This window comes from Myotis daubentonii, chromosome 6 (assembly GCF_963259705.1).
Source record: "Myotis daubentonii chromosome 6, mMyoDau2.1, whole genome shotgun sequence".
NCBI classification, from domain to species: Eukaryota; Metazoa; Chordata; class Mammalia; order Chiroptera; family Vespertilionidae; genus Myotis; species Myotis daubentonii.
In genome coordinates this window covers 4,696,593-4,712,693 of record NC_081845.1, presented here as the reverse complement: position 1 = coordinate 4,712,693, position 16,101 = coordinate 4,696,593, and the positions used below count along the sequence as shown (strand labels likewise).

Sequence of the window (16,101 nt, the reverse complement as noted above, 5' to 3'; positions counted from 1 at the left end):
CATCTCTTGGTGCGGGGCACAACAATGGGAAGAGCACGGAGGATGTACATCGTAGGTTTTATTATCTTGCCTGCTCTCTCAGAGTTCTGCAAGTCCTATTATGGAATTGCTGGCATTGGAGATAGGTATTTAGCATGCCAGCTTTGTTGTATTTTCTTTGACTGATTTAGTTATCTTTCAGGGGCACTGCAATTCCTTGCTAAGTCATAAGCACCTGTTTTTAATAGAGTCTGTATTGTTTTCAGAGAAATAGGTAGCTAATGTCTTCATGAGAGAAAAGGGGAGAGCCACTGTTGGATTTGTTAAGCGTCTCTTTTTTAAACTACTTACCATGAAGTGAAAGTTCAGGGAGAAGTATGTTTCAGGCCGTTTCTTCTTTGTGATTTCAGAGGTGGTGGCCCAGTGGTGTATGCAGGGAGACCTTCTGGCAGTCGCTGGTATGGAACGGCAAACCCTTGGTGACCTTCCCAACGGCCATCTCCTGAAGAGTGCCATGGTCAAGTTCTACAATGTTCGTGGGGAACACATCTTCACACTGGACACACTTGTGCAAGTAAGGAGGTGGGGAGGGGGCACTCACTGTGATGCCCTGTGTTAGTGTGCCCCAGTCTTCATGGAAGAGTCGTGAGTTGGTTATACTCACTGTAATTGTCTTTGGCAGATTTCAATCCTTTGTTGACTTTAATTAAATTATGAGGCATGAACCAGGAAAAATAGGGAGAAAGACATGTTTGCTTTTTAACCAAAATACAGTCAAATGAATGGACAATAAGCAGAGTGACCTGGTGTTTATTATCAGTCTGAAGTAGAAATCAGAAGATGCAGAAGTGAATGCTCATTCTTAATTTATTTACTCCAATTTTATGTTAAGTCAATAATGTATTTTTATGTTTCAGCTAAGTTACTGTTAAACAGTGTTTAAAAGCTTAAATGTCTTTGAGAAAGTGCACAGGTGGGTCCCTTTCTGTTTGTTTTTATGGTCCAGAAATCTTTAGGCCATTCATTCTTGTCCGGGTCTGGTATGGCAGAGGATGGAATCCTCAGCAGGGTGTACTGGACAGAGAGCTGCGAGTGCGTTGATGATTGATGGGTTGATAACAAACTAAGGACTTATGTCCTAACCTTACCCAGCTCATTAGAGAGGCAGGTATACCATATTGGGGTATTTTGTAATTAGATGCAGGCATTAATTATTTAAATATCTCTTTTTAAAAAATTATAGTGAAATATACATAACATAAAATTTACCATCTTAACCATTTTTAAGTGTACAGTTAGGTAGTGTGAAGTATATACCATTGTGGTCTAACCAATCTCTAGGACTTTTTCGTCTTATAAAACTGAAACTTTATCCCATTCTGTTTCTATGCACTTGACTATTGTACATACTTCATATATGGAATCATACAGTGTTTGTCTTTTTATGACTTTTTAAAATTTTAGTTAGCATAACCTCTCCTCAAGGTTCATCCACGTTATAACATATGCCAGAATTTCCTTCTTTTTTAAGGCTGAATAATATGCCATTACATATATATGTATATGTGTATGTGTATGTGTATGTGTATGTATATGTATATATACACTGAATGGCCAGATTATTATGACCACCTGATGTTTGTAGGCAAATTAGCTATAATTTTGCGGTGAAGTTGCTAGAGGGCCAGATCATTATAAATAGGGAAGCAGGTTGTTTACCACGACAGTAGAAGTGATTTTTTTCTGAAGATATGGGTAAACAATGCGATTTAACAGCCTTTGAACATGGGATATACACACACACACACACATATACACACACACTGAGTGGCCAGATTATTATGACCACCTGACGTTTATAGGCAAATTAGCTGTACACTGCATCGTATGGGATATAGAAGCCGAAGGCCTGTTTGAACACCTTTGCTGTCTGCAGTTACCAAGATAAAACATCTCCAATTCGCACAGGAACAAGGATTGGACAGTCGAGCATTGGAAAAAAGTCATGTGGTCCGATGAATCACGTTTCCAGCTGCATCGTGCAGATGGCAGAGTGAGAATTTGGAGGAAACAGCATGAAAGCATACACCCCACATGCATGAGTAGAATCCTTCAAGCTGGTGGGGGCAGTGTTATGGTTTGGGGCATGTTTTCCTGGCATGGTTTGGGCCCTTTAATTCGTGTGGAACAATGTCTGAATAGCACAACATACCTAAGTATCATTGCTAATCAAGTTCATCCTATCATGTTGATGGCGTATCCCAATGGAGATGGCTTCTTCCAACAAGACAATGCGCCATGCCACGGTGCTCGTATTGTGCAGGAGTGGTTTCAAGAACATGAGGGAGACTTTACCTTGCTTAGGTGGCCCCCACAATCACCAGATCTCAATCCAATGGAGCATTTGTGGGACGAAGTTAAAAGAGCCATCAGGCAGCTGGTTCCACAACCATCACATCTCACAGAACTGGACAGTGCTATTCATCAGGCATGGTGTCAGATTCCTCGCATCACCTTTCAACATCTCGTGGAGTAAATGCCAAGAAGAATCGCCTCAGTATTGAAGGCAAAAGGTGGCCCAACGAAGTACTGATGGGGTGGTCATAATAATCTGGCCCACGTTCAAACCATGTTAAATCACGTTGTTTACCCGTATCTTCAGAAAAAAATCACTTCTGTCATGGTAAACAACCTTCTTCCCTATTTATAATGGTCTGGCCCTCTAGCAACTTCAGCGCGAAATTATAGCTAATTTTCCTACAAATGTCAGGTGGTCATAATAATCTGGCCACTCAGTGTGTATATACACCATTTTATACATTCATCCTTCTTTGGACATTTGGGTTCCTTCCACCTTTTAGCTATTTAGGTCTCATGCTGCTGTGAACAAGGATATACAAATATGTATTGAAACACTGCTTTCAGTTCTTTTGAGTAAATACCCAGGACACTTGTTGGATCCTCTGGTAGTTTTATTTCTAATTTTGGAGGAACCGTCATAATGTTTTTCATGGTTGCTGCACCATTTTACATTACACCAACAGTGCCCAGAGGTTCTATCTTCTCCACATTCTTGCCAACACTTTTTATTTTCTGGTGTGTGTGTGTGTGTGTTTTATGGGTGTGAGGTATTTATTTGTATTTCCCTGATTGTTACCTTGAGCATCTTTTCATGTGCATTTTCATCAGCTTATTGGTTGGCCTTCTGTGCTTCTTTGGAGAAATGACTCTTCAAGATCCTTGCCAATTTTATTTTATTTACTTAAAAATATTTTTATTCACTATAGAGAGAGAAGAAGGGAGAAGGAGAGAGAGAAAGAAACATCGATGTGAGAGAGAAACATCTATTGGTTGCCTCCTGCATGCACCCTGACTAGGGATCAAACCCACAACCTAGGTATGTGCCCTGGCCGAGAATCAAACTGGTGACCCTTCAGTGCACAGGACGATGCTCAACCAACTAAGCCACACTGACCAGGGCTATTTGATTGATTGATTGATTGATTGATTGATTGATTATAGAGAGTAGGAGGGAGAGAGAGAGAGAGAAAGACATCGATCTATTGTTCTACTTATTTATGCATTAATTGGTTGCTTCTTGTATGTGCCCTGACCAGAGATCAAACCTGCAACCTTGGCATATCAGTACAATGCTCTAACCAACTGAGCTATCCAGCCAGGGTTGCCAATTTTTTGGATTATTTGGTGTGTTTTTGTTGTTGTTGAGTTACAGAATTTAAATATATCTTTTGACAATGCAGTATCTTCTGTGGGCAAATATGCATATTTGTTCACTCATTTGTTCAAGTGCCCAGCAAACATATTTTGAGGGGCTGCTGTGTGGCTGGTGCTCTAAGTCAGGGGTCCTCAAACTACGGCCCGTGGGCCACATGCAAATACAAATATTGTATTTGTTCCCATTTTGTTTTTTTACTTCAAAATAAGATATGTGCAGTGTGCATAGGAATTTGCTCATGGTTTTTTTTTTAACTATAGTCCGGCCTCCAACGGTCTGAGGGACAGTGAACTGGCCCCCTGTTTAAAAAGTTTGAGGACCCCTGCTCTAAGTGCTAGGATACAGGAATATGACACAAGAGCTGGTCAAGATAATAAGCTGAAATTAAGTCCCAGCCAAAGCTAGACAGTATGATTTTAAATTGAGTCAGTGCTGTCCATGCCTTCCCTAGGGGCAGAAGGGGTACAGGTTGCCTAAAATTAGAAGTTGGAAAGAATAATGCAGCAGGAAGACCAAAAAAATATATAGAAGATTTAAGAACTACTGGGGATGTTATGAAATCTGGGTAGGTAGGTAGATGCCTTATGACCTGGGACTGGGAAGGATGAGGTCATGATAAAGCATGTTCAACAGGAAGTGATGGAAATAGGATGGGGACTTGTGGTTGGATAGAAATTCCTCCTCCTATTTTAGAAGTGAAGCAAACAAACCAGAGAAGAGCTAAAGTGAAGTCAAGCTGAGGCCATTATTATGATGCCAGGGTGTGTGAGAAAGTGAACATAGGTACTGGAGTCCCTGCACATTTGGGATTAAGGAGAGTTAACCTTGTTGACAATTTGACCCTTCTGCCAGTGTATTGCATGGCACATAGGAGGTGCTCAATAATACTCACTCAGTGGATTGATGGATGGACAGTTGTCATCATATGCTTTCTTTATTTCTTTCTGTTGGTTGTAGGAGCCAGTAGGCTGTGTGCCCTCTCAATCAGATCTCATACCAGTTTGCTCTCTGTAGCCTAACTGGAGGACAAGTAGGAGAGGATGGGAATTTTCAGCTCTTTCGGAGTTAATAAGACTGTTGTGTTTATTAGAATGTTTGTGAACTGCAGTGCTGGAACCCAAGTACAAACAGTTATGTCCACTATTCTGTCTGACTCGGGGCGCACCCTTCGGGGCAGCATTCTGTCCCCTCTCCAGGGAATGTTCTTTCCTGCCATCTCAGCTTGGGAAAATCCATCCTCCTTAGCGCCAGGCCAGCCACATTCTTCTGTAAATCTGTACAACGATTTCCATCCTTCTTCTCTATGAAACCTTGGGGTCCTTATACCGCTGGCATATACTGCACTTTTCTGTCTACTTGTTTTATTTTGTGATCTTCACTGTGCCTAGAATGTAATAGAGACTTGATGGTCTTAACCATTGCAAAAGTTCTCATCAGCGCTGACATGAAAGTATCATGGGTCTTGAACTTAAACTGGGTTTGGGGGTAAGAGAGGGGCTTGGCTGATCTTTCTTTGGAGAAAAGTATCTATACAGTGTCTCAGCATTTTAATAAATCATTAATTACTTTTTTCATTTGAAGGTTTGTTACAACCATTGAAAAAATTGCCTCAATAATATAAAATTAAATATATGCTATTAAAAATCAAATACAATATTAATTTTATATAGTACCAACTTTCTCTTTGCCTGGGATGATTCTAAAATCACATGTTATCTGTGCTATGCTACTCATGGGGTCCACAGGCAGGGACATTCTTATAGCAGGAAGGAAATTGGGCAATTTATTGAACTGTTTATAAAAAGAATGTAATGCCATTTAGATTGGAGAATTTATTTCCAAGTTAATTAGATTGTAGGTTATTGCGCACAAAGCCGTTGCCAACTCAAACTCGCGCAGCCTCGGCCTTAAAATTGATTCTCCTGATCTGCTCATAATAGCTGTGCCTGTGGCTGAAGCGCTTATAAGGAAATATGCTATAATTTATTGTCCTTCCCTTCCTACCTGTTGTAATTTAAAATCCTGTCATTGATCTCATTATCTCTTCCCTGTGACCATCTATAAATAATAGCATAGCTGATCATCTGACACAGGTTTTCAGAGCTCGCACTGCTGACTGAAGCTTGCTGGCTCCAGTAATTTGGGTCTGGGTTGTTCGTTGGTCAGTTGTTTTGTTTTGTTTTGTTTTAGCTTTATGAACTTTTTCTTGCATTAAAAGCAAGTGGGAGGAGTTACCTTATGTTCTATAAGGTTCAATCACTGATGTAAAAATTAAGAGAGAAGGAAAAGAAGAAGGTGGGTGTGGGAACTGAAAAATCAAATGAGAGATTGCATTTGTGCTCATAGACTTGTACTCTTGAAGCAGAATCCTTTAGCAAAAGTGTACTTGCCTCCTTTTGTTGAGGATTAGCTCTGTCTGTTCTCATGAAGCTGCATAGATGTGCTTTTCCTTTTTGTTGTGAATAGATGAGGAAGTCCTTCCCGGTCCTCTGCTTACATAACACAAAATGGTGTATTCTTTTAAAGCTGAGATTGGGGTGACTGAATCCTGAGCTAGCTTTTATTTAACGTAGTTGGTGCCAAATCATCGTAACTTAATATTCAGAACTGTCCATGGCTCCAGCCAACATAGTTCATTGGTGACCAGTCGTCAGCGTAGCCTGTTTGAAGGTGAGCTATTCTAGATAGCTTTCCTTTTGTGCACTTTCTTGTACAAACTTTAAACGGCCCCTTCTGCTGGGGCTGGTAGACATTGGAAGTGCATTTGCTCTTGAGCCAGTTTTCTCTCTCTTTGACTCTTTTTGTTGTCAACTTTAATCCAGCCTGATCAGCTTCGCTTTAATATGGAAGGATTGGTATTTCTCTTACCTTTTTAGAAGACTTCATCCAACTCACTACTGTATACAAAAAGTAATATAGTGAGGAAGCTTTCATTCCAGTTAGAAAACAGATCAGTAAGTTCCCTCATCTCAGTCGGGCCTCTGCTGAAACCACCCCGCTTTTGTCTCGCCCTGATCCCGGCTAGTTTTACTTCACAGCACTTTCACCACCGGACATTACCGACTTGTCCGGGCAGATGCTAAGTTATTTCTCTCTCCCCTCCCACCTCAGTGCCACTCGGGCCGGCTTTTATCTTACTCTCATACCTAGAGTCTGTCTGGCCCATTGTACACAACCAACAGGTCTTTACTGAAAACCTGCCTGGCAGCTCAGTGACTGAATAAATGACTGGACAAATGCATGGCCTCTTCGGTGGGGCAGGGGGAGGGCTAGGAGATACTTGGTGTGTCTTCGGATGCCCTCGGGTTGAAGCTGGCCCTTGACCTCACTGTTCCATGGTGTTGTGGCAGTAGAGTAACAAACCTGCATTCCTATTTAATGGCTCAGCACCGGCATTGAGAGGGAGATACAGACACTTGGGGGCAGTGGTATGTCTTTAAGATTAATCACAATTTTGGTACTAACAGAACCTCTGTCCTGACCTGCACTTGTGGGGGACTGATGATACCAAAGAAAATTGTTTGTGTATTTTTATGTGTCGTCTACACTGTCTTCAGCAGTGACAGGCCCCTCTACGGGGTCTTCCCTCTCTGTGTGGGGTTCCTCTTGTAAGGAGGCCCATCTTGGAAGTTTCTGGAAGCCCCAAACTTGAGTTCCAGGCTCCCTGGTTCTCCTCGGTGCTGCAGCTGGCCTCTCTGTGATGGAAATGAAAGCTGAATTATCTTCAGCCCGTAGTTTGTTTTGAAGTTGAAACCAGGATTAGCTGACCCTGGGGGCTATTTTAAGCAAGTGTCTTCATGTGCTCCTTTTATCTTGATGTTGTTGCTGAAGTGTTGTGAAAATTCTGTTCCTATCTGTCATTCATATTAAAGATCTGGTATCCCCACTTCTCATCTTTGAGACCCCTCAAGACCTCATTAAATTAGAATTCCATCTGCCTGGATCGGAATGAACATATTCTCTCGCTGCTTCTCCATCACAGCCCTTTGCCTCTTGCTTTCTTCCTTGGCTAATCTTACTTAGACAGCACCCCTGAGCTCTGAGTTTTTTCAGTACAAGCAGTTTCTACTTGCACATTTGGATATTAGCCTGCCTTTTCAAAGCAAGTGATGGCCACCAACCCCTAAGAGGCCACCACAGGACCTGTGTCCTCCCCCCCCCCCCCTTCCAGCTAGCTCTCTACTTTCTCTCAGACCCATCAGCTTGAGGATGGCTGAGAATAGCAGTGACTTAACATGTGTGGTCCCGGGAGCATTTCGGCATCTTCCATGTACTTTAATGCTCACTGTGGGTACTCCCACAGACTCACGAGAGAGTAGACTTGCAGGGGTTCTGTGATAGCCTCCAGGTCACATAGCTCCTGCCCCAAATCCAGTGTCGATTTGTCTGTCAGGACAAAAGGGAAGGGCCATCTGGTCCACCTCCTCTCCACCTGCCCAAGCCATGGGAACTGGACCACAGTTATTTGCGGGTCCAGATAATCAGAGCTTAAGGAATGAATATGGATTGCTGTACCCCAAACCTGTTGCATCTTCTGGTAGAAATGTCGCTACATTAGGTTTTATGGCACTAAATTAAATGAGGTAATATATGAACAGGAACTTTGTAAAACGATTCCAGTACTCTATCTATACTCTGGCCTGAGGATCTAACTGCTTTTCAGTGAAAGTCCTGAATTTTCATAATACAGTATTGAGGATTCTCTGTTGTACTTTTTAAAACAAATACTCTCAAAAACTATTAAGTCCCTTTATTTTGCTTGAGACAGGCATGCATGATCTTTCTTTGCTTACAAGAGTGAAAGCTTATGTGCGGTTGCCTTTCACTTCCTGGCAGCGCCCCATCATCTCCATCTGCTGGGGCCACCGGGACTCTAGGCTGCTGATGGCTTCGGGACCAGCCCTGTACGTGGTGCGTGTGGAGCACCGGGTGTCTAGCCTGCAGCTGCTGTGCCAGCAGGCCATCGCCAGTGCCCTGCGAGAAGACAAGGATGTCAGCAAGCTGACCCTGCCCCCTCGCCTCTGCTCCTACCTCTCCACTGCCTTCATCCCCACCATCAAGGTAGAGCCTTCCTCCTCCCCCCCCCCTTTCTTCCCCCCTCCTCCTCACCCTTGCAGAGAGGAGGGCAGAGACAGGGAAGAGGCGGAGAGTCCCAGAGCAGCAGCACAGAAGTCAGGTCTGCTCCGACAGGTCTCGGGGGTAGGGGTGGGGGGAGGTATGTGGCTCTGCAGCGTCCGCACGTCCTTCCACACGTGCATCATCTTTAGTGTGTCCACCAGAGATTCGCCTCGTGTGATGGACATCAGCTTTCTCATGGCAAAGGCAGGACTCCGAGCTCAATGTCATCCTGATGATCAGCTGCCTTACTCATTCATGACTTCCTGGCAGATGCTGCCATTATTCCCACCTGAGAAAGCAGGAAACATGTCCCTAAAAGTTGGGTAACTTCCTCCATAGCTTCTTACGGGAATGGCCGAGATGGAGCCAGTCAGGGCATAGGGCCTGCCATCCTCACACTGTGCTGAGGAGGAGCCACCCCTCCCGGCACTCGCTGCCAGACGTCTATACTGATTGTAACCTGAAAACGGCTCTGTTTTCAGCTATAGTGTGTGGACTGTATCCGCCAGGTGCTGCTCAGGTCTGAGTTGCCCCCTAACCTTGGGTTTTTTTCTGCGTTCTCTTTTTTGTATTCTGTCTCTGCTTCTAAGTATTAGATTGACTTGTGGGTTACGTTTTTTCCTGAAACACAAGAGTTTTAGAATCTGTTATAATTTTTTTCTTTCAACCTGGCTGAGTATTAGAATTACCTGGGGAGTTTTTAGACAATATACATGGCCAGGCCCACCCCCTAGAGATTGAAGTTTCATTGTCTGAGGTGGGATCCTGGCTCAGGTGTGTGTTTTTAAAAGCTCCCAGCAGATTCTGATGTCCACCCAGAGTTACTAATCACTATTCCATGCCATGTAGTTAACCCCAATCGGGCCACCAGGCAGTGTTCTGTCAGAGTCACCAGTGAGCCACACTCTCCCTTTTTTCTCTACTGCCTTCAGCCCCCCATTCCAGACCCTAACAACATGCGAGACTTTGTCAGCTACCCCTCTGCCGGCAACGAGCGCCTGCACTGCACCATGAAGCGCACGGAGGATGACCCAGAGGTGGGAGGCCCATGCTACACACTCTACCTGGAGTACCTGGGCGGGCTCGTGCCCATCCTCAAGGGGCGGCGTATCAGCAAGCTGCGGCCAGAGTTTGTCATCATGGACCCCCGGACGGATAGCAAATCAGGTGGGTTCCCTCACCATAGGGACTGGCGCTAGTTGTCCGTGTGGCTCCTGACAGCCCAGGCAAAGAGAATGCCCATGTGGATGTGGGCAGGCGTGGGACATCCTCGGAGCTATTCCATTTCCAAATGCCTGTGGAAGTTAATAATTCTCTACACGTACTTTTTGATGGGACTTTCAACCACATGATAAGCCATGTGGTGGGGCTGTCAGTGAAGGGGAAGCTGGCCCAGGGCTCTGGAGTGGGTAGTGGTCATTGAGGGCCTCAATGTGCTATTGAGACCACCTGCTTGTAATAGTGAGGTCTGTCCCTGCCCCCACCTCAAAGGAAGGATAGAATTAAAATTTCCAAACCTTCAGCCTGCTCTCATCTCCTGCCACAGGGCTGCTCTGTCCCTCACTAATCTCTGTGAACTGCTTTGTCACTGACTACCAAGGAAAACGCCCTGCTCATTCATAAAGATCCTGTTTGATGAACACTTCTCCCTCCCGGAGCCCTTTCCTCTGTAGCTTCATTACTCGGCGGATGTACTCAGGGTGCTCCCTGCTCACCTGTCCGTGCGATTCTGCTTTGTGAGCCCCTGGACCAGTGGTTCTCCACCTTCTGGCCTTTAAATACAGGTCCTCATGTTGTGGCCCAACCATAAAGTTATTTTCATTGCTACTTCATAACTATAAGTTGCTACTGTTATGAATCGTAATGTAAATATCTGATATGCAGGATGGTCTTAGGCGACCCCTGTGAAAGGGTTGTTTGACCGCCAAAGGGGTCGCGACCCACAGGTTGAGAACCGATGCCCTAGACAGAAGAACTTTGTTCTTTTTGTTTGTACTAACTATTTCTGCCCAGTGTCCTCAGCCAGTGCCCGTTGAGGCCTGAGCTCCTGTCAGCAGTACCTGCCAGCTCAAACGTTCTGCCACCCCCTGACAGTAGACTGCACTCCCATGTCCTCTGTGCCTGTCCCCTGTCAGTCTGGCTGCTGAGATCCCAAGAGGCTGGGGCTCTGTCTGTCCCCAAATTCTGAGGGCCTGCGGGAGGGAACGGAGTCATCTCTATATCCCCAGTGCCTGGCAAGCACCTGACCTTGAAATAACATGAGTTAAATGAGGTCTGTTTGCATTAGTTTCACACTTGTTCTTCCCCCGTCCTAACTCCCATTCATCCTCTCTCCCATAGACTGGCTTGTGCCCCTGGTTATGTCCCTGAAGCTACTGTGACCTCCGGTCTGACCGGAGTTATCCTAGCGGCACAGTGCAATGGCTTTTTCAGCCTTGGCCTCATTTAACCACTCCAGTATTCAATTGGATTATTTTTTCTTTTGACTCGTGTGATGAACTAGTACATCAGGGATGTACTATAATATATATATAATGTATATATTATAAATGAACTAGTACATCAAGAGCAAGGAGAGTGAGTAGAATAAAAGGGGGCTGATAGGGAGGCAGCGAAAAGCGGGGAGGAAGGAAGCAAAGTGAGCAAACCGGAAGGGCTGTGGGTGTGAATTTAGAAGAAAATGTGATTTTTAGGGGATGAAGGAAGAAAGGAGTCATTGAGGATTAGAGGTGACCGAAGGAGGGAAGGAAGTGTTAAAGGCACTAAACCAGCGCACTCATCACACCTTCTTATCTAGTGTCATTGTGGGTAAGGTTCCTCCCATGTATACAGTTATATGAAACCCACACTCACATTAAGTGCTGAAGGGAACTGACATGAATAGCTTGCTTCTGTCCCTGGGTGCATAATGTTCCCACTAAAACGTAGGGCAGAAGAAGCAGGCCGTGTGCTGTAGGGTGGACTGCCCATTGCCTCCTCCTCCTCATGCTCACCCACTCAGCTCACACCACACACCCCCTCATTCAATTGTTAACAGTCCTTTGGGAAAGGGATGCTCTATTTTTGTGATTAAAATATTGAAAACGTTGAAAAGCAAAGCAAATCAACACCACGTATTCAGTGCCAGCTTGGTGCACTATCCTGAGTCTCCTGTGGTCGTGAAGAAATACCAGGTGTGTCTGCTCTCACGCAGTGTATAATCCCTCTTGGGTGATAAGACAGCCTAACAGTTGAAAAGTTTGCCGAAACCGGTTTGGCTCAGTGGATAGAGCGTCGGCCTGCGGACTGAAAGGTCCCAGGTTCGATTCCGGTCAAGGGCATGTACCAGGGTTACGGGCATATCCCCAGTAGGAGATGTGCAGGAGGCGGCTGATCGATGTTTCTCTCTCATCGATGTTTCTAACTCTCTATCTCTCTCCCTTCCTCTCTGTAAAAAATCAATAAAAATATATTTTTTTAAAAAAAAAAGAAATAAAAGTTCAATAAAAAAGTCGAGATTTAAATATCTCAAGACAAGAATCGAAGACATGTCACAGGTGGCAGCATATGACTAACGGCCAGCTAAATGGGCCATGGACACTGGTTCAGAGGAGGGAAGGATTCCTGACTCCGGGAAGCCAGGAGCGTCTCCTGAGGAGAAGCTGGTTAAGTCAAGCCTCCACATCACTGTTTCCCCCCTCCCGGGAGGCTCTGGGCCTTCTGCCCCTTCTGTGCGTTCGGCAGGGCTGTGGTGAGGCCTAGAAATCTGTAACATAATGGGCACCCGGTGACTTATGCTCTAACGATTGAGGCCCACTGTTGTCAGTGTCCTCCAAGTAACTTAACAAAATGTTCCTCAAAATTACCAGTGTGTATTTTGATAATAGCATGAGTCCCAATAAAAAATATATATATATATTATAAATGTATATATATTTAAATATATATGTGTATATATATGTGTGTGTGTTTGTGTGTGTGTGTGTGTGTGTGTGTATAGGCAAAAATCCACAAGTTTTCAAAAGGAACCTTTAATCAGAGCTTGCTATGGACTGAATTATGTCCCCCCAGATTGCACATGTTGAAGCCCTAACCCTCAGGGTGACATGGCTTTTAGGGAGTAATTAGGATAAATGAAGCCTTAAGCATGGGGTCCCCATCCAGTAGGATTGGTAGTATAGTAAGAAAAAGAAGAGAGATCTCTCTTTCCATGCATACAATGAGGAAAGCCCATGTGCAGACAGTATAAAGGCTGCTGCCTGCAAGCCAGGAAGAGAGCACTCGCTAGGACCTGACCATGCCAACACCTGGATCTCAGCTTCCAGCCTCCTAAACTGTGAGAAATAAATTTCTGTGTAAGTCACACAGTTATGGCAGCCTGAGCAAACTAAGACAGAATTTTAAATATTGAAGTTGTTAAAACTGCATTGAAAGATTTTTTAAAATTATAGTAATATATCTGATTCAGTTGCATATTTTGAAAAGCCTTCAATTTAAATGAAATAAGCACATTTTTGAAAACTGATAAAATTGGGATGTGAAGCCTCAGATAGTTCAAACTTTGGTTCTCAAAGGGCAATCCCAACTTATATTTTTCTACAACATGGATGTTTGCTCCAGAATTTCCACAATAAATTGATGATACCACCTCTGTAGAACTAAGAGGTACATCTGGCCAACCAGCCCTGGCCTCCCAGCCTGGGGGTCTGTGTGGTGACGGGATCGCTGGTTGTGTTGATGATCAGTGGCAGACAAGCGGGCTCAGGGCATGTGCTCTGAGAGCACACCCCCCTTTAACCATGCTGTGGGAGGTCCCCACTCTGCTCCTAGATGAATGGTGTCCACAACCTGGTGTGCTCAGGGGAATCCCTCAGAGCTTTAGCATCATCAGTACCACCCCACACCTCAGGGTTCTGCTGCAGTTGGTGTGGGGTGCACAGGCAGCAGAACAAAGATCCCATTTTCTGTCAGGCAGTATTTACTGTCCCTGGGGCTGTTTTCATCTCTGTGGTTACAGCACGAGGCAAGACAGGCAACTCCTTCCCTCATGGACTTTATACACTGCTTGGGGAGACAACTCAAAAGTTAGTGGTGAATGCTTGTGTCCACCCCCCACGCAAATTCCTGTGTTGAAATCCTAACACCCAGTGTGACCAGATTAGGGGGTGGGGCCTCTGGGAAGTGACTAGGCAATGAGGGTGGAGCCTTTACAATGACAAGGTTAGTGCTTTATAAAAGAGGCTCCAGAAAGATCCCCAGCCCCTTCTGCCAAGTGAGGACACAGCAAGAGGCCTAAAGAGGGCCGTGACCAGGACCCAGCCATGCCAGCACCTGGTCTCATCCTTCCTGCCTCCAAACGTGTGGAATACGTTCTGTTGTTTATCAGCTGCCCCACACATGGCGTTCATTATAGCAGCCTGAACGAGCTATGACATGAGTAATGGAAAAAGTGATGGTATAGCGTTTGCAAAATCCTGGCATTAGCAAGGAGGTCAGAGGTTGAGTGGACTGTGCCTTAGTGAATTTCCTCAAGTCAGTAAACCAGCTCTGTGCGATGGACACGTGGAAGCAGTCTGCGGCCTTACATGCAGGTTTGAATCGTAGCCACGCTCCCTCTGATGCAGTGCCTCCTAAATTAAATGGTGAAGAACTGCTCAGGGCACAGGAATTAAGAAATTACTTGATCGAACTCACAGGCATACCACTGTCGCTTGCTGGAGTCGCGAGCTGTGCCTTCTGGTTCCGTACGCGGTGTAAGAAGGGCTGGTGCAGGCTCACGGACTGGGCATCAGCCAGCGCCTTCCATGTTGTGTGCCGAGCTGTGCTGGCCACAGGTGTCGCTGCCATATGTTCAGACATTTAGAGATTGGATTGGATTAACAAACTCTTCCTTTCCAATGTAAACAGTCCTTTCAACTGGTAAAATCACTCTCCTCCTATAAGTTATTTCAGAATGATTGAATGATTTGGCTTTTTTATTACCTGGTAAGGTTTTTGGAGCCTTGAGGGAATGAGGTTTTAGTCCACAAAACAGTGATTTTTGAAGAATGGAGAACTTCCAGTGAGGGCTGCCCTGGGGAGGGGGCAGGGGAGGGGGCATAGCAAGGATTTGGGTAAAGGCACGTGGGGGGGTGTGAGGAAGGAGCAAAGGAGAAGGGATTTCGAGGAGGATATCAGACGTGAGCTTCGTCTACTTGGCAGTTTTGTGATGGCCCCACCTCTGTGCATATCACTTTCTGCCTTGGGGCCTCCAGTCTTCTGCCTGGTGGCCAGTTTGCAGAGTTAACCTTGAGTAGCTTCTATGCAGGTACCCTCAGTGGAACCCAGAGCTGCCCTGAAAGTCCTACTGCACAGGCTTTCTTGCAGCCATTGCAAACAGCTCCACCAGTGGGAGAGCCAGGCCCCCACAGGCAACCTTGGGGCAAGGCCAGCAGACTGTTCCACAAGCCAGACATGGCAGCTCCATCAGGTCTCCTTTCTAGAGAGCAGGCCCCGGATCCAACAGGCCTTCCCAGGTCCCAGGTCAGAAATAGGTTTTGGGGCGAGTCCATGAGTCAGCAAGACCCTCTCTTGGGTCTGGGCAGCCCACAAGTCCCTGACACCTGGTGTGTCATAAGGACAACAGTGAAGCCATTTGGGTTTCAGCTGTTGGCACAGTAAAGTACTGGACTATGTTGTACATTTCAGGGCATTAAAATACTGTGCCCATTTGACAAATGTAGAATTGCCTACTTTTGCTTAGAAAATATAACAGCATAAAAATGTGAAAGGCAACAGTACTCTGCTTCTTTCTATTTCACTCTCTGGACTTAAATGATGGCCTGTCCTTTAGTTCCTAGTAATGATCGTTGTTAGGGTCTAATGTCACTTCCCTTAAACTTGCTGGTTGGTGTCTTACCAGATGAAATCTATGGGAACAGCTTGATCTCTACCATGATCGACAGCTGCAACTGCTCGGACTCCAGTGACATTGAACTAAGTGATGACTGGGCTGCCAAGAAATCTCCCAAAATCTCCCAAGCAAGCAAGTCACCCAAACTCCCAAGGTAATCTCCTCTTCGGAGTGTTTGCCCCTTTCGTTGTGTCCCTGGAGGCGAATGTGTTGTGCCTGTAGCAGAATCCCATTGAAACCAACTCCAGGAGAACACAGGGAGACCTGCACCCCCACATTCATCTGGAAGGTCGGCCAGCAGTGGCTACAATTTACCTTCTTTCTTCGGGACAGAAAAAGACACCCAGTGAGAAGTTTGCTAAACCCCAGGGCTTCTCTGGGGTCAGTGCTGGTGACG

General features: G+C 45.3%; 1 protein-coding gene across 2 annotated transcripts in view; it reads left to right on the top strand.

Moving 5' to 3' along the window:
• TULP4 (TUB like protein 4) overlaps positions 1-16,101 on the top strand; it is a 146,755-nt gene that overhangs the window by 113,074 nt on the left and 17,580 nt on the right. For both annotated transcript variants that reach the window (XM_059699934.1, XM_059699933.1), the window contains 4 exons: positions 390-553; positions 8,552-8,776; positions 9,766-10,000; positions 15,714-15,858. In XM_059699934.1, the coding sequence (XP_059555917.1) occupies positions 390-553; positions 8,552-8,776; positions 9,766-10,000; positions 15,714-15,858 (769 nt within the window). The remainder of the gene's footprint in view (positions 1-389; positions 554-8,551; positions 8,777-9,765; positions 10,001-15,713; positions 15,859-16,101) is intronic.